At 35.8% G+C, this 22,543-nt stretch overlaps 2 protein-coding genes across 2 annotated transcripts in view; both read left to right on the forward strand.

Annotated features, from left to right (window-relative positions):
• The window catches only part of LOC139949437 (uncharacterized), a 94,434-nt gene extending 82,378 nt beyond the window's left edge, over nucleotides 1-12,056 (forward strand). Inside the window, exons 10-14 of the mRNA XM_071947766.1 lie at nucleotides 5,146-5,330; nucleotides 7,041-7,186; nucleotides 7,846-8,075; nucleotides 9,308-9,443; nucleotides 11,920-12,056. Coding sequence (XP_071803867.1) covers nucleotides 5,146-5,330; nucleotides 7,041-7,186; nucleotides 7,846-8,075; nucleotides 9,308-9,443; nucleotides 11,920-12,013 — 791 coding nt within the window. The 3' untranslated portion in view covers nucleotides 12,014-12,056. The remainder of the gene's footprint in view (nucleotides 1-5,145; nucleotides 5,331-7,040; nucleotides 7,187-7,845; nucleotides 8,076-9,307; nucleotides 9,444-11,919) is intronic.
• Nucleotides 12,057-15,379: 3,323 nt separating this feature from the next.
• LOC139949441 (gamma-aminobutyric acid type B receptor subunit 1-like) overlaps nucleotides 15,380-22,543 on the forward strand; it is a 68,412-nt gene continuing 61,248 nt past the window's right edge. The window contains exon 1 of the mRNA XM_071947770.1: nucleotides 15,380-15,433. The gene's annotated coding sequence lies outside the window, so the exon portion shown is untranslated. The remainder of the gene's footprint in view (nucleotides 15,434-22,543) is intronic.

Here is a 22,543-nt window from a genome sequence, read left to right on the forward strand (position 1 = left end):
ATTTCACCCAAAATCTGAAAAATCGACCCATACCGGCATCACAGATTTTTTTGGATTTTTGACCAAAAACCCAAACTCACAAAATTCTTAATAAATCTCAAACTTTGCTATTATACCAAGTCTGCGCTGTAAAATGTCTTCAGTAGTAGCTTTTGTATCATTTGAAAACAAAAAATCAACAAAAAAAATTTCACCCCAAATCTGAAAAAAATCGACCCATACCGGCATCACAGATTTGTTTGGATTTTTGACCAAAAACCCTACTCACAAAATTCTTAATTAATCTCAAACTTTCGCTAATATACCAAGTCCGCACTGATAAAATGTCTTCAGTAGTATCTTCTGTATCATTTAAAAGCATAAAATTAACGAAAAAAAATTTTTCAACCAAAATCTGAAAAATCGACCCATACCAGCATCACAGATTTTTTTGGATTTTTGACCAAAAACCCAAATTCACAAAATTCTGAATAAATCTCAAACTTTCGCTAATATACCAAGTCCGCACTGATAAAATGTCTTCAGTAGTATCTTCTGTATCATTTGAAAGCATAAAATCAACAAAAATATTTTCACCCCAAATCTGAAAAATCGACCCATACCGGCATCACAGATTTTTTTTGGATTTTTGACCAAAAACCCAAACTCACAAAACTCTTAATAAATCTCAAACTTTCGCTAATATACCAAGTCCGCACTGATAAAATGTCTTCAGTAGTATCTACTGTATCATTTGAAAGCATAAAATCGACGAAAAAATTTTCATTCAAAATCTGAAAAATCGCCCCATACCGGCATCACAGATTTTTTTGGATTTTTGACCAAAAACCCAAACTCACAAAACTCTTAATAAATCTCAAACTTTTGCTAATATACCAAGTCCGCACTGATAAAATGTCTTCAGTAGTATCTTCTGTATCATTTGAAAGCATAAAATCAACGAAAAAAATTTCACCCCAAATCTGAAAAATCTACCCATACCGGCATCACAGTTTTTTTTGGATTTTTGACCAAAAACCCAAATTCACAAAATTCTTAATAAATCTCAAACTTTCGCTAATATACCAAGTCTGCACTGATAAAATGTCTTCAGTAGTATCTTCTGTATCATTTGAAAGCATAAAATCAACAAATAAAATTTCACCCCAAATCTGAAAAATCGACCCATACCGGCATCACAGATTTTTTTGGATTTTTGACCAAAAACCCAAACTCACAAAATTTTTAATAAATCTCAAACTTTCGCTAATATACCAAGTCCGCACTGATAAAATGTCTTCAGTAGTATCTTCTGTATCATTTGAAAGCATAAAATCGACGAAAAATTTTTCATTCAAAATCTGAAAAATCGACCCATACCGGCATCACAGATTTTTTTGGATTTTTGACCAAAAACCCGAGTTCACAAAATTCTTAATAAATCTCAAACTTTCGCTAATATACCAAGTCCGCACTGATAAAATGTCTTCAGTAGTATCTTCTGTGTCATTTGAAAGCATAAAATCAACAAAAAAAATTTCACCCCAAATCTGAAAAATCGACCCATACCGGCATCACAGATTTTTTTGGATTTTTGACCAAAAACCCAAACTCACAAAACTCTTAATAAATCTCAAACTTTCGCTAATATACCAAGTCTGCACTGATAAAATGTCTTCAGTAGTATCTTCTGTATCATTTGAAAGCATAAAATCAACGAAAAAAATTTCACCCAAATCTGAAAAATCGACCCATACCGGCATCACAGATTTTTTTGGATTTTTGACCAAAAACCCAAACTCCCAAAATTCTTAATAAATCTCAAACTTTCGCTAATATACCAAGTCCGCACTGATAAAATGTCTTCAGTAGTATCTTCTGTATCATTTGAAAGCATAAAATCAACAAAAAAAATTTCACCCCAAATCTGAAAAATCTACCCATACCGGCATCACAGATTTTTTTGGATTTTTGACCAAAAACCCAAATTCACAAAATTCTTAATAAATCTCAAACTTTCGCTAATATACCAAGTCTGCACTGATAAAATGTCTTCAGTAGTATCTTCTGTATCATTTGAAAGCATAAAATCAACAAAAAAAATTTCACCCCAAATCTGAAAAATCGACCCATACCGGCATCACAGATTTTTTTGGATTTTTGACCAAAAACCCAAACTCACAAATATCTTAATAAATCTCAAACTTTCGCTAATATACCAAGTCCGCACTGATAAAATGTCTTTAGTAGTATCTTCTGTATCATTTAAAAGCATAAAATCAACAAATAAAATTTCACCCAAAATCTGAAAAATCGACCCATACCGGCATCACAGATTTTTTTGGATTTTTGACCAAAAACCCAAACTCACAAATATCTTAATAAATCTCAAACTTTCGCTAATATACCAAGTCCACACTAATAAAATGTCTTCAGTAGTATCTTCTGTATCATTTGAAAGCATAAAATCAACAAAAAAAATTTCACCCCAAATCTGAAAAATCGACCCATACCGGCATCACAGATTTTTTTGGATTTTTGACCAAAAACCCAAACTCACAAAACTCTTAATAAATCTCAAACTTTCGCTAATATACCAAGTCTGCACTGATAAAATGTCTTCAGTAGTATCTTCTGTATCATTTGAAAGCATAAAATCAACAAAAAAAATTTCACCCCAAATCTGAAAAATCTACCCATACCGGCATCACAGATTTTTTTGGATTTTTGACCAAAAACCCAAATTCACAAAATTCTTAATAAATCTCAAACTTTCGCTAATATACCAAGTCTGCACTGATAAAATGTCTTCAGTAGTATCTTCTGTATCATTTGAAAGCATAAAATCAACAAAAAAAATTTCACCCCAAATCTGAAAAATCGACCCATACCGGCATCACAGATTTTTTTGGATTTTTGACCAAAAACCCAAACTCACAAATATCTTAATAAATCTCAAACTTTCGCTAATATACCAAGTCCGCACTAATAAAATGTCTTTAGTAGTATCTTCTGTATCATTTGAAAGCAGAAAATCAACAAATAAAATTTCACCCAAAATCTGAAAAATCGACCCATACCGGCATCACAGATTTTTTTGGATTTTTGACCAAAAACCCAAACTCACAAATATCTTAATAAATCTCAAACTTTCGCTAATATACCAAGTCCGCACTAATAAAATGTCTTTAGTAGTATCTTCTGTATCATTTGAAAGCATAAAATCAACAAATAAAATTTCACCCAAAATCTGAAAAATCGACCCATACCGGCATCACAGATTTTTTTGGATTTTTGACCAAAAACCCAAACTCACAAAATTTTTAATTAATCTCAAACTTTCGCTAATATACCAAGTCCGCACTGATAAAATGTCTTCAGTAGTATCTTCTGTATCATTTGAAAGCTAAAAATCAACAAATAAAATTTCACCCAAAATCTGAAAAATCGACCCATACCGGCATCACAGATTTTTTTGGATTTTTGACCAAAAACCCAAACTCACAAAATTCTTTAAAAATCTCAAACTTTTGCTAATATACCAAATCTGCACTGATAAAATGTCTTCAGAAGTATCTTCTGTATCATTTGAAAGCATAAAATCAACAAAACATTTTTCACCCCAAATCTGAAAAAAATCGACCCATACCGGCATCACAGATTTTTTTGGATTTTTGACCAAAAACCCAAACTCACAAATATCATAATAAATCTCAAACTTTCGCTAATATACCAAGTACGCACTAATAAAATGTCTTTAGTAGTATCTTCTGTATCATTTGAAAGCATAAAATCAACAAAAAAAAATTCACCCAAAATCTGAAAAATCGACCCATACCGGCATCACAGATTTTTTTGGATTTTTGACCAAAAACCCAAACTCACAAATATCTTAATAAATCTCAAACTTTCGCTAATATACCAAGTCCGCTCTAATAAAATGTCTTTAGTAGTATCTGCTGTATCATTTGAAAGCATAAAATCGATGAAAACATTTTCATTCAAAATCTGAAAAATCGACCCATACCGGCATCACAGATTTTTTTGGATTATAGGGTGACTGTGTAAAGTTGAATCTATTTGCAGTGTGCTTCGTCAAACAACTTGCAATATCAAGTCATTTAGCAATTAGTCCCCTTTTATTTTGATCTTGCTGGTGAAGTATGGTTAGGTTGACTGTGTAAAGTATAATTTATTTGTATTGCCATCACATCAAGTCATAGAGCAAATGGTCCCCTTTCATTTAAAACAGATCTAGCTGTGGTTAGGTTGACTGTGTAAAGAAGAATTATTTGTTAGTACAATTGCATCAATTTACTTGCAGCATCAAGTCATAGAGGAACTAATTTGATCTTGCTGTTTGGTTTACTGTTCGTTTAGGATGTCTGTGTAAAGTTTTTATTTTTTAGTGCGATCACTTCAAATTACTTGCACTATTAAGACATAGGGGAACTTGTCCCCTTATTCATTGGATCTTTCTGCTTGGTTAATTTTATACAGTTTGGGTGACAATGTAAAGAATAATTTGTTTGTGTCGCACTCACGTCAAACTACTTGCACTATCAAGTTATAGAGCAACGACAGGTCCCCTTTCATTCTAATTTGATCTTGTTGATGAAGTCATAGCAACAGGTCCCCTTTCATTCTAATTTAATCTTGTTGATGAAGTCATAGCAACTGGTCCCCTTTCATTCTTGTTTGATCTTGCTGTTTTAAATCAAGCTTTGATGTAAAATGGAATTTTTAACTCGTTTTCTTGTAGTGGAGACTTAATATACATGTATTCAGCATTTTACTGCTTTTTGTCCTAGATTAATAAGCAATAAAGTTAGAAAGGTTTGTGCTAATTCCAGACATTGAAAATTAATGAAAATGATGGTTTTCAGGAACTAGCACCAACCAATGTATTACTATTCGTGTATGTAAGTTGGTGAAAATGTAGGTCCACGCGTGCACTTATTATTCACACAAGTTTGGTGCTACTGGGTGAAAACATGTTTTTAAAATTTTATTCAGAGGCCGTGCGTGCCATGTGTTGCAAATTGTCAATTATAAACAACTGAAAACCGTGGTTTTGTACATTGCATGCTAGTTTGCAACGGCGATAACGTGTAAAATGCCTTTAAAAATATGTGACTAAATAAACCCACTTCTGTTCTTGTATAGGTCCAGATCCACTGCATCTTGTAGTCGGCACCAATGTTTGTAACACACTCAATCTTGATGCTAATAAACCTGTTATGAGTGGGTACCTTCACAAACTAGGAGGAGCTGGTATGATCCGCACTTGGAAGAAGAGATGGTTTGTTCTCAAACATGACAACTGTCTCTACTACTACAAAACTGAAGAGGTATTAATTCTTATTATTATAATTGTTATATGTTTGGTTTGCGGTAACACTATGTGTGTATAATAATAATAATTTATTGAACTTATTATTGCGCTCTCTCCAGGACCAGCCTGTTCGTGAGCGCATAACAATTTAACACAATTCCAGTAAAAAAATAAAATTATGAAAACTAATTAATTAATTAATCCACACGAAGACAATCAAATGCATAATTACATAAAAAAAAAAAACATTAAAAAATTACAGCAATCCATTAAAAGGTTACAGCAAATAGCCAAAAGTCCATAAAAAAGTTCCAGCAAGTAACAATCAGTAAAAAAAATTACAACAAACAATTACAGACTTAAAAACATACAGAAGCAAATTGCACAAAGATCAAAGAAACTGTCACCCACACATAATATATAATAAATCTATTTGCCAGGTAGAGTTTGTTCTTAGAGAACTGTCTTGCTTTATTCTACTACCGCGAAGTAGATTGTTCGGGTGTTCGGGAGACTTCTCAGTTCTGAAAAGAACTGTCCTGCTTATTAACTATATTACCTGGGTGGATATGGTATAGAAAATAAGCTGGGACTACTACTTTAGCTCATAGGATCGTGATTAACTGTACTACCGCTGAGTCAGTTCTTAAATTGGTCTCAGCGTTTCGACTATAGCTTGCTCTAGTCATCGTCAGGAGACCATTATAATGTTGTTATGTCACCCACAGGCGGGACCCTATGTCGGCTCCAATATTCTCTATGCAGGCAGACAGCACTGTATACTCTTTCCTGAGGCCTGTGAAAAAAAAAACCAAGAAAAATTATATCACTTGGGTGGGATTTAAACCAACAACTTAAACATGCCATTCTACAGCTGATGTCTTAATGCCACTTGACCCCTGAGCTAGCCCAGTGGCCAAAGGCTATTTGAATCCTATAATGTAGCAGTGGATACCGCAACAATTTAACTGGTATTAATTTTGCATCTGGGATAAAGAATATCATTTGGTTTTGCCCTAACACTGATGTGTAATAAGCACTTCTTGAGTCCTGTAAACAAAAAACCTACAGGCACATCATTCAGGTATAACAACATTCTATAAGAGATGTTAAATTTGCAGCGGGGATAAAGAATATTATTTTGGTTTCTACCCATACACCGATGTGTGTTAGCACTTTATACTCAGCACTTCCCGAGTCCTGTGAACAAAATATCACAGGCATGTTACTCGAGTGGGATTTGAACCCACGACCCTTGCAATTCTAGAGCAGTGTCTTGCCAACCTAGACTACCGAGGTTGCCCGGTTGCTAGAGGCAGTTTGAATCGTATGTTTTGGCAGCGGGTACCGCAACGATATAAGAGATGTTAAATTTGCATCGGCGATAAAAAATATTATTTTGGTTTTTACAAACATTTGTTTTATTCACATGTCAACTTCCACAGAAGTGGCTTTGAGACTGTACTAAATAGAAAAATGTCTCTCGTGCTGCTGAAGTGGTCCCATCCAAATGACGCAGCAACAATGGTCGAGTGTCTTGCTTAAGGACACAAGTGTCACGACTCTTGAACCAACACGCTGATCAGAAACCCCAGAGCTTGAGTCAAGTGCTCTTATCCGCTCAGCCACGACACAATGTCTTGTGTTTCAGTAGAATGCAATGGCAATTGAGACCAATACTAAATTATTAAACGATCTTGTGATTCTTTTTTTTTTGTTCCTAAAGGATGTTGAACCCTTGGGTGCCATTGTGTTGTGTAACTACACTGTAGTGAAAGCAAGAGATGTCGGCAAAGCATTTGCCTTCAAGCTGACCAAGTGTAAAGCCAGAACCTATTACTTCTATACAGTGACTGAAGAAGAAATGAGCAGGTAAGAATTTTTGGGTGGGTGGATCAAAAGAAATATCTGAAAATTAGTATTAAGTTATTATTAAAAAAATTACATATGTTTAATAATAGTAAAACAATCCATTATAATAACAATAATGAAGATTAGCTTAAAGGGCATTTCACCGTGAGGTCCCTTATCTTTTGTTAGTATTTTCCTATGAGGTATACATGTATGTGTAGAGCTATGTGTTAAAGCATGAGACAGATTCTTTGCATAGCACCATCTAATGTTTTACAAGGTGCTGGGGGCGAACCCCTTCTCTTAACTATTAGTGCAATGGGTTCTTTTACGTGCATCCACAACACTTGGGACCAACAGCTATATGTTCCATCCATGGGTTGAAGCTGTGGTTAAGTGTCTTGCTTAAAGGACACAAGTGTCACGACTCAGACTCGAACCCACACTCTGCTGATCATAAACACCAGAGTTTGAGATCGATGCTCTTATCAGCTCAGCCACGACGTGCCATTCAGTCATCCAATTTGATATACTCTCTCCAAAATTGATAGCAACAGATGTGCCAAGAATTCCTAATAAGGTATTCCACCCCTAACATCCTAGGTGACATCCTTATCATGTCAGGTAAATATAGCATGAAACCACCTGTCATAATTCACAATTAATATCTACATCAACAGGTGGGCCAAGCATATAACGGAGGCGGCTAAGCCACAGAACACATCGGATATCTGGATTGATATCAGCACCCACAATGTGGGCCTGCCAGCCCTGTCTATTAAGAACCCTGACTGCCAGGGCTTCCTGAACAAGATGGGAGCAGTCCGGAAGTCATGGAAGAAGAGATTCTGTGTGCTGAAGGATGCTTGTCTGTATTACTACAAGGATATGGATGCTCAACATGCTTTAGGTGAGTTATAAGAAAGATTGGAACAGTTCTAGTATATAATAGATGTTAAATTTGCATCGGGGATGAAGAATATTAATTTTGGTTTTTTACCCATACACCGATGTGTGTTAGCACTGTATACTCAGTACTTTCTCGAGTCCTGTGAAAAAGTATCACAGGCATGTTACTCGGGTGGGATTCGAACCCACGACCCTTGCAATTCTAGAGCAGTGTCTTACCAACTAGACTACCGAGGTTGCCCGGCAGCTAGAGGCAGTTCGAATCCTATGTTCTAGTATAGGGTGTCATGGCAAAGTGGTTTAGGTTTTGAGCCCAACATTTATAAAGCTGTTAAAGGCAGTGGACACTATTGGTAATTACTCAAAATAATTATTAACATAAAACCTTACTTGGTAACGAGTAATGGGGAGAGGTTGATGGTATAAAACATTGTGAGAAACGGCTCCCTTTGAATTAACGTAGTTTATCGAGAAAGAAGTAATGTTCCAAGAATTTGATTTTGAGACCTCAGAATTAGAAGGTGTGAAAGCACACAACTTCATGTGACAGGGGTGTTTTTCTTTCATTATTATCTTGCAACGTGAATGACCAATTAAGCTCAAATTTTCACAGGTTTGTTATTTTATACATGTATGATACACCAAGTGAGAAGACTGGTCTTTGACAATTATCAATAGTGTCTTTAAGCAGTAAATTCCGCTTGACGAATATCTTTGCTAAGCAAGTATTTAGAGTGACACCAATCACAACTGTGTAAACTTTATGTAATTTTGGCTGATAACACGTTTCTGTTAAGCATTACTTTTCTGTGCTTAGCAACATTTTGTGCTTACAGGTTTTTTGAAAAAGAGCCCCGGTGGTATAGTCATGGGAGTGAAGGTTCAAATCCCTGTCACAACACTTGTGTCCCTGAGCACGATGCTATAATTGCTTCAATCCACCCAGGGGTATAAATGGGTACCTGTGAGGCTAGAGGTTGATACTGTGTTTGAAAAAGCCTTTGGAGTGCCACGGCAGCCCAGGGCTATATACTCCCCCACGGAACCGAGAAAGATAACACAGGAATGTTATTGGCCCAATGACCTTGGTGCTAATGTAAAGTGCAGTAATACCATTGTAAGATTTAGTTATCATTATCATTGAAATTGATAACGTGCGAGAACAGTAGGCAGTGTGAAGGGTGGTGGGATTCCTGCTATCTCTGACTGTTTTCCTACTGATCTCTCGTTTAGGTGTGGCTCATTTCCATGGCTACAGTATCCAAGAGACAGAGATTGGCAGCAAGAAATTTGGGCTGGTCCTGAAGCCACCTAGTGAGGAGCTCAGGACATTCTACTTCTTTGCTGATCATGAAACCGATAGGAAAAGGTAAGTTAGAAATAGTTGACTCAGGACATTATTGCAAATTGCTTACGTGCATATTTTTGGAGATCCTGGTAAAAGGAGGTTGTTGATTAAGAGTGGTCTTTAAAGTAATTGTTGGCAAAAAGAAATATTCAGTTCCAAAGAAAAACATTCAATTGTGGATTTTGGCTAATGTTTTCAAACTCATACACATTTTTCACTAAACGACCTTTCGATTAACTGCCTTTTGATCAATTAACAACCTTACACCACTGAGCCGACAAAATTATGCCCTGTGAAAAAAAAAAGTACCTTTGTATTTTGTTTTATACAACGATTAAGCCCTTTGGGTCCTCAAATTGCCGCATTGCCTGTTCATACTTAAACTGCCAGCAACAAAACTGTGCTGCCTGTTGTTCCTGAAACAGCCCTACATGTACATCTTGCTCCTTGATTTATCTACCTGTAATCGCCCTCAAAGTCTGATAAGTTGTATCTCAAGTTACATGTGATTGAAATGCAACAGCCGTAGATTTAGCGCAGCCTCAAGATTACCACATGGTATCTCAAGATAGCACATGGTCCCTGTAAAATAAAATTGATGATGTCCACCTTCATAGGTTAAAAAGTTTCATAGAGATGCTTAAACCGCACAAATTAGCAACTTAGCATAAAACAATAATTGTACTTTCAATTAAACAGGATGTGATTTCTCCCATTTTTTACCAGAAATCATTTTTTGTGTGTTAACTCCCACCAAAAAATTAAATTTAAAGACGATGTGACCTCTGACGTCACTCCAAAACCATAACAAGATTCATGCTCATACCGCTGGGCAAAACCTTTGTGTTTTGGCAGCCAGCTTTGTGTTTTGGCAGCCAGCTAGAAAGTGTATGCTATCTCACCATGACTATGCGTTTTTTTCTCCCGTATCCAGTGTTTTGTCAACAGAGGGCAATTTGAATGTAAACATAGGTCACATCGTCTATAAAATAAAACAAATAAAAGCATTTTTAAAATTTCTGTTTCATTTTATTATATTTTATTAAACTAGGATCAAATTCATAAGAAAATGAAGATTAAACAATATGGAGCACTCTAGATTTCCGCGTAGGGCTTTCAAAACCTGAAACAAATGTAGAATTAGTTATCTTCGTACCAGCAAGCTTCCGCGCTCGCAAACTTTTTCAACTTGCGCTCATACTTCAGTTTTGTTTTTCAACACCCCTGATTGAAAATTTGAAAAAAAGTATTTACTGCATGCAACAGGTTTACTTAGGAAGTTTGTAATTGCTATCGTCAACCTCAGCCGCTTGATGAAATTGAGCACGGGAAGCCAAACACAAACCTCTGGGTTAACAAATCCCCAGTCCGATAGCAAATATGATTAGTCCACTTCAGGGACTCCCTTATCTGTTAAAGGCACTGGGGTGGATTTTACAAAGAGTTATAAAAGACGAGCCTTATCTTGAGTTAGGACGAGCCATGCGTTTTCAATATCTCCTAGGACTAGACCTAAGTTAGGACTATAGTCTTATAACTCTTTGTGAAATGGACCCCATGGACACGTTTGTTTATTGTCAAGGACTAGTATTCTCACTTGTTGTATCCCAACATATGCATAAAATAACAGACCTGTGAAAATTTGGACTCAATTGGTCGATGAAGTTGCGAGATAATAATGAAAGAAAAACACCCTTCTTGTATTACTTGGTGTGCTTTCAGATGCATAATAAAATGCCTTAGCTGATGTCTGTCATTATAAAAAAAAAATAATAAGATTGTCCATAAAAGCCTCCCCAAAATATAAATTTTATTATTGGTTAACAGTCTGAACACTGTTTACATTACAACATCTAGGCGGCTCAACATTTTGTTTGACCCATCTGGCCAAAGAGTGAACAATTATTTGATGTGTCTTCACCTCTCGTGATAAACAAATTGCAGTCCTTTTCATTTTGTTGAGAATTTTCTCCCCTGGATAACCAAACAGACACTTGGCAGTGGACACTATTGGTAAATACTCAAAATAATTATTAGCATATAACCTTAATTGGTAACAATTAATGGGGAGAGGTTGATAGTATAAAACATTGTGAGAAACGGCTTCCTCTGAAGTGATGTAGATTTGGAGAAAGAAGTAATTTTCCACGAATTTGATTTTGAGACCTCCGATTTAGAATGTTCGGTCCTGAAATCAAACATCTGAAAGCATCGTGTTGGTGTGACAAGGATGTTTTTTTGCCTTCATAATTATCTCGCAACTTCTACGACCAATTGAGGTCAAATTTTCACAGGTTTATTATTTTGTGCATTAGTTGAGATACACCAAATGAGAAGACTGGTCTTTGACAATAGACCAATCCAGTAGGCTCCGCCCACGAGGCAATGGGGCAATACGCAATGGGGCAAAGCTTTGCGGATCGGTTTATTATCAACAGTGTCCAGTGTCTTTAAAGCTTTCACTAATGACAGGAGTTTCATATGTTCTAAATTTCAGGTGGGTTGCTGCCTTTGCCTCTTCTATTGGCCGCTGGATCCAAACAAACAATGGTGAAGAGTCTGACGAGGAAAGTGCCGAAATGCTAATATGATAACAGACCACGTTTGCTTCTCTGCACCTAGGAGAATTATAATGGTATAAATTGGAAGGGAATTGTTTTCAATTAAATTTTATGTTTTTAAACATTTGATTTTTTTTTGAGCTGGAGATTCTTTTCCTGCTTTTAATATAAAAAATATGAAAAATAATGTATGAATTGATACAGCATTCTTGATATAGATATATGTTCTTTCACAGCCAAAATCATGGATTCACTTTTTCTTAAAAATTATACCAAATTGCCAACATATAGATATTGAGTAGGTCTTTGCAGATCTTGTATTCGGCAAACTTAAGCACTTGTTTTTCATCATTGACACAGCAATCGTAAAATGGCATAAAAATAATGTGAGAAAAGTCTAGAAGTAACAATTTATACCCATGATTGTGTCTGTGCATATTAGACCATATTGTGCATGTGGGTGTGCGTGCTTGTGCTGTAGAAATCAAACTGGGAACGCTGCATGCTGCGTGTTTCTTTGATGTATGCAAGCAGACACGCATACGGTTTGACCTACAAGATGCCGACTTTCATAGCAGCAAAGGGGTTATTCAATACGGTTTAGTGTGTTTCTAACAACAGCTACATGTACATTGAATCAATTTAGTCCTGTTCAATTCAAGAGCCAGGGCAACATTTTTTTTGTGTTGATAAATGCTGACATTATGTGTCATCACAGTTTAAATTGACATTGATTTGCCAGAGGCTGTCAAATACAACTCCAGCATCACACACAGCAATAATATACATATTACAGCGATTTCTCAGAATGTGTTGTAGTGTTTTTCAAGCGCAAGGCACAAAACACTTTGAACATGCACGGTATTTGAACATGACTGCTGCTAAGTGCCAGCGCTCAGTTTCACAGAGCTTCAAAAATTAGCTAAGCAAAACATAGTTGTGCATACCATAATGAGGTTACTTGCACTAGCCAAAATGCCATGAAATATGAACAATCCATAAATGCCATGAAATATGAACAATCTTGCTAAGCAGAAATTATTTGACAAATATATTTTCTACTTGAGCAGCTCTTTGAAGTTGGGCCCTGGGCACAAAAATGTGCTTAGCATTAAATTTATTCCTTGATAACAACAGAATTACCAACCAAATTTCCATTTGTTGCATATTGCTTGTTTTTAGCTGTTGTTTGCTCATCCTGAAAATCATGCAGAAATTTTGTTGGTAATCTTGTTTTTATCGAGGCAGAAATTTCATGCTAAGCTAATATTTGTGCTTAGCAGCTCTATGAAATTGGGCCCTGGTCACTTCAAGACATACCAGGTTGCAACAATGTATCTTTTAATTGACTATTATGTATCAGATTTCTTCAATCAGTGTCTCTATTGAAGATATATGACTTCCCTTATCTAATCTTTAAATCATTTTTTTTTTCACCATAAAGGCTTGGTCACCCAGGTCTCGATAACAAGAATGAAAACGAGAATGTTAACAATGCACGCCCTCGATTGGTTGATTGAGCATGGGCGTATTCTGCGTGGAGTAATTCAACCAATAGAATGCGTTCTCTTTGCGTCGTTATTGTTGTTGTTATCGCTGCAGTGTGACTCGGCCTTAAATTTTGCAAAAACTCAACTGGATAATGACATACTTTTTAACTGTAGGCCTAGTCGGTTGCTATTTATTAATTTCTAGTCTTGCCCTTATTGTAATAATGTTGACATTTTTTAATGCTTGATTCAGTGATCATATTCATGCCATATTTATGTATTCTTTAGACAAACATAAACGCTGTTATGGCCTTATAACACAAATAAATTTGCTGATGTAACATTTTATTATTATTTTTATTGACCTGCATGTAATTTTCCTTTTAGAGAGAAGTTCTTAAAATCTAAAGAGAGTCAAAGAATTTGAAGATATTTGTGCATCTTGACAACAATAGTAAGTACGCAAATGACTCTTACAATATCAAAACAGTCTTGCAGTTAGTGAGACTCCCACATTCAACCTTTATTGTAAACTCATGGATTTGGTTAAATTGTATCTGCCAGCCTTATTTTGCATTGATTTTATATTGTAAATGTATTCTTTATTATATTATGTATGAAATATTTAAAACCAATGATATATTTTATTTTTAGTTGATCAGTTTTTATTGAGTTAATTTGATGGGGACTACTCGAAAAGTGGACCAAACATAATGGGAAATTTGCCTACATGTACATTCCACCATGCATCATAAAAAAAAACCTCTTAAAATTAAGATGGCTGCTGAATGTCACTTTTTTTCCTATGAAGGGCTGAACTCTAAGTGTACTAATTGAAATCTCGCTTGATGGAAAAATGTCCACATGTACATACAGTTATTTTATGGGCAATATTTTGAGTAAGTTTGTGACTGAGACAAAAAGTTAAAACATTATTATATTTAATTTTATGTACGGACCAATCATAGAGACCAATACCTGATTACCACAAAGAAAAAGAAATAATCTTTAACATCTAAGCCATGTTCAGCATTCACAAAGCTATCAGAATATTAGGTAGTTGGTACTTTTTGTAACACAAAACACAACATCCACATATTTACATTAAACTTAAACTGTTGGAAGATAATGATAGTAGAAAGCGTACCTTAAAACAATAGTTGCTGAGGTGCTTTAGTTTTTGAGAAATGAGTAAAACAATGTCTCGAAAATATGTTTTTACATGATAAAATAATTACTGAGACAAAAATTATTTTCATGACATTGCTTTACTCATTTCTCAAAAATGACAGCACCCCAGTAAGTAATATTTTCAGGGAAGCTTTTTACTTTCATTATCTTCAAACTGTGTAAGTTTAGTGTAAATCTGTAGACATTGTGTTTTTTGTCCTACAAAAAGTACATAGACCCTTTAACAGATCGAACAAAAGGACAAAATTTCCTGTTTTTTTTTACCAGGGCCGAGATTTTCATAAAGATGCCTAAGCACATAAAGTAGCTAAGCACAACAAAATTATGATGAGTAGAATAAGGTTAATGACTATAATACCGTTTCACATTTACAACGTGTGACTCGGGTATCCTGCTCAATTTTTGCTTTGCAGAAATTTGTGAAGCAATATTTTCTGCTGAAAACAGAAAACACTGTGATTGGTATGTCTCTCATTTCTGCTTGCAGAAAACTGTTCAGCAATATTTGTTGCTTAAGCAGCTCTAAGACATTGGGCCCTGATGTAAAAAGGATCTGTTATTGGACAAGCGTTCAAAATATAAGACAATAACTTAGAGTATACAAAAAATACAATCATGTTACTTTGTACTTTTGTAAAAAAATAAATATACCTGTATAAATTAAATTTTATATGTTATGCATGACATGTTATTGGTATGGTATATTTTATTCCAGGACTTTTTAAAAATAAAGTCTGACAAATCAAAGTTAGTTATTCCATATCTTAAGGTAAGTGAAATCAACTCCAGTTTTATTAACAAAAATCACAAATTTTGGTTATTTGTAATAAATTACTTAAGTTGGTGTTATGCCATTCACTTTTTACTGCAAAGTTTCTTGTTGTTTGATTATTGTAATTATTACATCGCTGTTGAGTTGTGTTTTTATTATTTCACGAGTTCTATTTTTACGCTATTTAAAGGCAGTGGACACTATTGGTAATTACTCAAAATAACTATTAGCATAAAATCTTACTTGGTAACGAGTAATGGGGAGAGGTTGATAGTATAAAATATTGTGAAAAACGGCTCCCTCTGAAGTGACATAGTTTTCGAGAAAGACGTAATTTTCCGCAAATTTGATTTTGGGACCTCGGATTTTGAATTCAAGCCTTGAAATCAAGCATCTGAAAGCACTTCGAGTGACAAGGTTTTTTCTCTCTCATTATTATCTCACAACTTCGACGACAACCTGAGCTAAAATTTTCACAGGTTTGTTATTTTTTGCATATGTTGAGATGCACCAAGTGAGAAGACTTGTCTTTGACAATTAGCAGTAGTGTCCACTGTCTTTAACTTAATTATTACATCCCTGTTGAGTTGTGTTTTTATTTTTTCACATCTTCTAACCAAACTGCTGTTAAAGTATTAATAACTTTGACACTCTTTAATCCCAGGGATGAGAAATTCCAGTCTTTTATCTGAATTTAGAATTGTTAAGTTCACTTGTCGTTATTTTGTCGACACAAAAGAAATCCTGCTCTTTGTCCTATTTATCTGGTGCTGAGGACTCTGTGAAATTTAACCCCAGGGGTTTCCAAAAGGAGCCAATGCCAACATTTTAACATACCTCTTAAAATTTAGATCATAGTTTAATACTTTTTATCAGCAATGACTCTCACCTTAGGTTTACATAGTGACAGAGTATAAAATATGTAAGCATTTCTTGGCAGTTGATGTTAATTTCAGGTCAATTTCTGCCAAGGTTAGTTCAATTTCATTTACACACCTTCAAGTTCACACCTTTCCCCAAATTTGATCAAACTGTAGGGTTTCTTTTTTTCAGCTGCAATTACATTCAATTTCATTTTCTTGCACGTTTTATTTTGTTATATCATTAGGTCTCAATTTAGACATTATGCTCTATTCGTGAAAGTGCCCAGCTGCAGCCATGGTTAGACTTTTTGTTACACAAGACACAAAATGAGCATTGTTTAAAGATATTGAAAAATATTGATCTTTTGTCGTTTAACTCAGCACTTTGTATTCATCATTGACACATTAATTGTTAATTGATATAAAATTTACATTGAGATACATCATAAAAAAATTGAGTAAATCTTGGCAGATCTTTTACTTGACAAACTCAGCACTTTTTATACAACATTGACACATCGATTGTTAATTGATGATATATTAATAACAATGAGACAATGGCTGCATCAGTGATTTTCAAACTGGTTCATAAAATGGACAAACAAAAAGGTTTGCCTGTGATTGTGGCACTGCTGCGCAAAGGGATGCAAGACTATACGAGTACAGTTTCACCATTACAGTTGAATGTATTAAAGACACTGGACACTATTGGTAATTATCAAAGACCAATCTTCTCACTTGGTGTATCTCAACATATGTATAAAATACCAAACCTGTGAAAATTTGAGCTCAATTGGTCTTCGAAGTTCCAAGATAATAGTGAAAGAAAAAACACCCTTGTCACACGAAGTTGTGTACTTTTGGATGGTTGATTTCAAGACCTAAAATTCTAAATCTGAGGTCCCGAAATCAAATTTGTGGAAAATTACTTCTTTCTCAAAAACTATGTCACTTCAGAGGAAGCCGTTTCTCACCATGTTTTATACTATCAACCTCTCCCCATTACTCGTCACCAAGTAGTTTTATGCTAACAGTTATTTTGAGTAATTACCAATAGTGTCCACTGCCTTAAACACCTATTTACAACTGATGGAATTGTATGGTTGATCTGCCTCTTGCTCCTTGCGTCCACAAAATGTATTGATCTTTGCGAACCAATGAATATAAATGACAAGTGAAACCTTAACTGATGACATTGAATCCTACTCATTTTGACTGTTCAATGCTGATGCAACGGAGCATTCATTTTCAAAGTTGAATGAGCTGGGAGTGAAATTAAATGAGATTTTGTTGAAATTGGCTGCGAAAGAACCATTATGTTTTGCACTGCACTGTTCCCTCGCATCCGTGCACCTCTCACAATTAATAGGACTGATGTTGAAGGTCCGGGATAAATCCCTTATCCATTTTAATTACTTTTTCTTTACTGCACAATATGTTCTTGTATGTTTGTTATTTTTCATTGTGATGTTAACCCATCTATCATATCGGTAACTGATATCAAAACCGTGGTCTAATTCTAAAAAGAAAATGATAGGAAAACGTGATAACAAAAATTGAGCCTGTCGTAGTGTCATAGTAGTGACTATTGATTGCTATAGTCAAGTCGATTCGGGAGTACTGTTTTTCAACTACTCGGGTTAATCATGCCCACTACAAAATTAGTCTCCGTTTTGTGAACAAATTGTGTCGCTTACCAACATAATTTACTTTGGAAACACAATCAGACATCTGAAGTGACACAATCCTTTCAGGGTGAATTTTACTATATTTCTTCCGCGGCCAATATTGTGCCGCACCGATCTTGGGAGTTAAAAAATAGTTGCGAGAAGTGTCAAAGTCACGGCCATTTGAGGCGCAACTATTCACCCCAAGCCTGCACAAAAATGCTCTCAGTCAGTACACGTTTGGAAGGCAACACCAAAGAACTTGTAAGTGTGATGTAAGAAAATATTTCCCGGTGTCACCCCATTCACATTGATTAAGCTGCCACTATTATTAATGCATTCCAATTCTGAGTATGTACATGTATGTAGTTGAACAGTTCAACTACTTGTAATTTTATGTACAATATTTAAAGGCAGTGGACACTATTGGTAATTGTCAAAGACTAGCCTTCACAGTTGGTGTATCTCAACATATGCATAAAATAACAAACCTGTGAAAATTTGAGCTCAATCGGTCATCAAAGTTGCGAGATAATAATGAAAGAAAAATAACCCTTGCAACACGAAGTTGTGTGCGTTTAGATGGTTGATTTCGAGACCTCAAGTTCTAAACTTGAGGTCTCGAAATCAAATTCGTGGAAAATTACTTCTCTCTCGAAAACTATGGCACTTCAGAGGGAGCCGTTTCTCACAATGTTTTATACCATCAAGCTCTCCCCATTACTCGTCACCAAGAAAGGTTTTATGCCAATAATTATTTTGAGTAATTACCTATAGTGTCCACTGCCTTTAATAGATTGTGTTTACTTTGTAAACTACAAATGGGAAGTTAAATTTTGTTGCAATACAATTTTTTTTTACATTCAACATGCCTTATCAGCAACAAGACAGTCTCCTGACAATGACTAGAGGAGCAAGCTAGTCGAAACGTTGAGACCAATTCAAGAACTGACTCCGTGGTAGTGCAGTTAATTACGATCGTATAAGATAAAATAGTAGTTCTCTATGCCTTCCTCCCGAGTAGTAGTTAAAAATCAGGATAGTTCTTTTCAGAACTGAGAAGTGTCCTGAACAACTCCGCGGTAGTAGAATATAGAAAGACAAATCCCTACCTGGCAAGTAGATACACAAATGGTGTTACCGCAAACCAAATATATAGTCCCATTGACACCTCACCATGTAATGCCTCAAATCCTATAAACAAATATGAAGTTACTCAGTCGTTAAAAATCACAGCAGAGAAAACAACTTTTCTTATAAGTTGTCAATGAACAAGTGTTATTGCATAGAACATTTAAAGCAAAGTATCCCATGTCATCCCTCTTGTTTTAAAATGCACCTATGAATATATCTTGTGTCAGTAACTGTTGATGGGTAACTCAAAATATTTATTCTTTACGTAAATGGTAGGCCTACACATATTTCAAAATTAAAGAGACACCACAGTCAGAAAATTTAATTACGTCTAAATTTACATTGAGTCAATTAACAATCCACTCCAACATTACATGTAAGATACGAAGCAAACAAGGGAGTTGACTTTTAAAAAGCCCCCCCCCCCCTTCCAAACAATTGGACAATAACAGTTGAGAAACTGGTCTTGACTGCTTGGTAATGACTGGGTTTTGTGGCTGATGGCTGCTTTTAATAAACCGAGCTGAAGATGAGGGCCATTAATAGCAGCCAGCCACCAACCAAGGTCTCATCACACGGTCAGGACGGGCTCCTTTTGTTGTTATTGCCATTGATAAATACCTTTGCACTTGTTTGTATTCTATGGGATCTATTACGTCACCCCCCCCCCCCCCCCCAAAACCCCCCCCCCCCAAAAAAAAAAAAAAAAAAAAAAAAAAAAAAAACGAAACAGTTGATATGATAGTTCTTACACAAGAAGCACAGTGTATCACAACTTATAGACATAAATTTGCGTGTTTAGGAGTCATTTATTTAATGGTTCACAATCGCTAATCCGTTATACATCCCACGCCATCAATCAGAGTGCGTAAACCTCTTTTAAGTATTTATTAATGATCGTTACCAGGTTTGGACATCAGGGAGTAAAAAAAATTACATGTGTACTGTCAGGTAAATGAGCGATAACAGGTGAAACTCGAACCTACAGCACACACTCTAAAAGCTCTCAGGTCAGATTCCTGGCTCAGAATTGACCCGGATTCTGTGTCCTAGGGGCCCTGACTCATTTTAGGGTTAAGCTGATCTGGAAACTGTTTAAAGGTTCTGATTTTAACTTGGATCCTGCTTCAGGTTGATCCGTTTCTCTGTAATTTTTAAAAAAGATTCTGGGTCAAACTGACCCACCAATGGGTCAGATAACATGGGAGATGTCATGGCTGCACGGTGTGTTTATAATTTACGTTTAATTTGACTTTTAAGTTCACTGTTAAAATGGCAATCATAAACTCTGAAGTTGACATTTTTCTTAGTAGTAATCAACAAACCTCTCACCATGTGGCCAACATTGGTAATTATCAAAAGCCAGTATAAGTACTTTATGTGACCCAATATTGTGAAGGAAACAACAACCTAAGTAGGATTTGAAACTTTGCATGGTGGAGATAAGATATAGAAGAGTTTGCGGTAACACCATGTAATAACAATCTCAAAATGAGTTGGGGTGGTTCTGAAAAGAACCGTTGGGTTAACTCGACGTTTCGATCAGTATGCTCTGATCGTCTTCTGGAGAATGCTGTAATAACAACCTGTGAATGTAAGCTTAATTGGTCACCAGTGCAATAAATTTTGCTAAGCAAAAAAAAGCAGGATGTGTGGAAAGGTATTTTGGCTGGTTACCTTATTCAGGTAAGCATAACTTTGTTGTGCTGAGCTTCATTTTGTGGCTAAAGGCACAGTACACCTTTGGTAATATTGTCAAATACCAGTCTTCTCCCTTGGTGTATCTCAACATATGCATAAAATAACAAACCTGTGAAAATTTGAACTCAATTGGTCGTCGAAGTTGCGAGAGAATGGAAGAAAAAACATGCTTGAATTCGAGACCACAGCTGAGGTCTCGAATTCAATTTAAATGTTTTATTGAGAATTTACTTCTTTCTCAAAAACGTTTCCCACACTGTTTTATACTATCAACAGCCCTCCATTGCTCATTACCAAGTAAGTTTTATGCTAAAAATTTGATGGTCAAAAACACTGAGAAACGGCTCCCTCTGAAGTGACGTAGTTTTCGAGAAAGAAGTAATTTTCCACGAATTTGATTTGAAGACCTCAGATTTAGAACTTGAGGTCTTGAAATCAACAACGCACACAACTTCGTGTGACAAGGGTTATTTTTCTTTCATTATTTTCTCGCAACTTCGATGACCGATTGAGCTCAAATTTTCACAGGTTTGTTATTTTATGCATATGTTGAGATACACCAAGTGGGAAGGCTAGTCTTTGACAGTTACCAATAGTGTCCACTGCCTTTAAGCAGCTTTGTGAAAGCAGCGTCATGAGAAAATGGGAGATACCCCTTTGCATTGTGTTTTCTCTGTTTTCAAACAGTGGATTATTGGTCACGCCAGATGCCAACTCTAATTGTATTACTCATTTCTAAAGAAAGAAAGGATGAGGCACAGTACTACACACAATAAGGGCTTAAAGGGAAGTCATTTGAAGGGAAGCAAATTGTATTTGTTTCTGTTTGTGAAGCCAAGGACGCTCGGAAAATGTGAGCTCAATTGGTCGTCGAAGTTGCGAGATAATAATGAAAGAAAAAACACCCTCGTCACACGAAGTTGCACGCTTTCAGATGCTTGATTTCGAGACCTCAAAATCTAATTATGAGGTCTTCAAATCAAATTCATGGAAAATTACTTCTTTCTCGAAAACTTTGTCACTTCAGAGGGTGCCAGTTCTCACAAAGTTTTATACTATCAACCTCTCCGCATTACTCGTTACCAAGTAAGGTTTTATGCTAATAATTATCTTGAGTAATTACCAATAGTGTCCACTGCCTTTAAGGCTATAAATGACTGAACAAGTGAGTTTTCAGCATTTGAACGAGAACAGTCTCCCAAAGCGTGTCTAGATCGAGGGATGTTGAGGCTTGTCATGGCCAAGCTGTTAAAAGCACCGACCTCAAGCTCAGGTGTTTCTGATCAGCAGCGTGTGTGTTCGAGTCCCAGTCGTGAAATCTTAATTGTCCTTGCGCAAGACACTTATAGCTAGCCGTTGGTCCCATTGTTGTTTATGCACGTAAAAGAACCCAGTGCACTTATCGAAAAGAGAAGGGGTTTTGCCCCCGGTGTTCCTGGTTTGATTGGCAGCCTTGCGCCACAGCACCTTGTAAGCCATTACATGGTGCTATGTATTAAAGAAGAAGGCCTCATAATTCAATTGTAGTCCCACTTATGTAGGATTTGAGGCATTGCATGGTTAGGTATCAATTATTTGGTTTGCGGTAACACCATGTGTGTATCTACTTGCCAGGTAGAGTTTGTTCTTAGAGAACTGTCTTGCTTTATTCTACTGCCGCGGAGTAGAATGTTCGGGTGTTCGGGAGATTTCTCAGTTCTGAAAAGAACTTATTAACTATTAACTAGCTTATATAATTAGCT

This window comes from Asterias amurensis, chromosome 17 (assembly GCF_032118995.1).
Source record: "Asterias amurensis chromosome 17, ASM3211899v1".
NCBI classification, from domain to species: domain Eukaryota; kingdom Metazoa; phylum Echinodermata; class Asteroidea; order Forcipulatida; family Asteriidae; genus Asterias; species Asterias amurensis.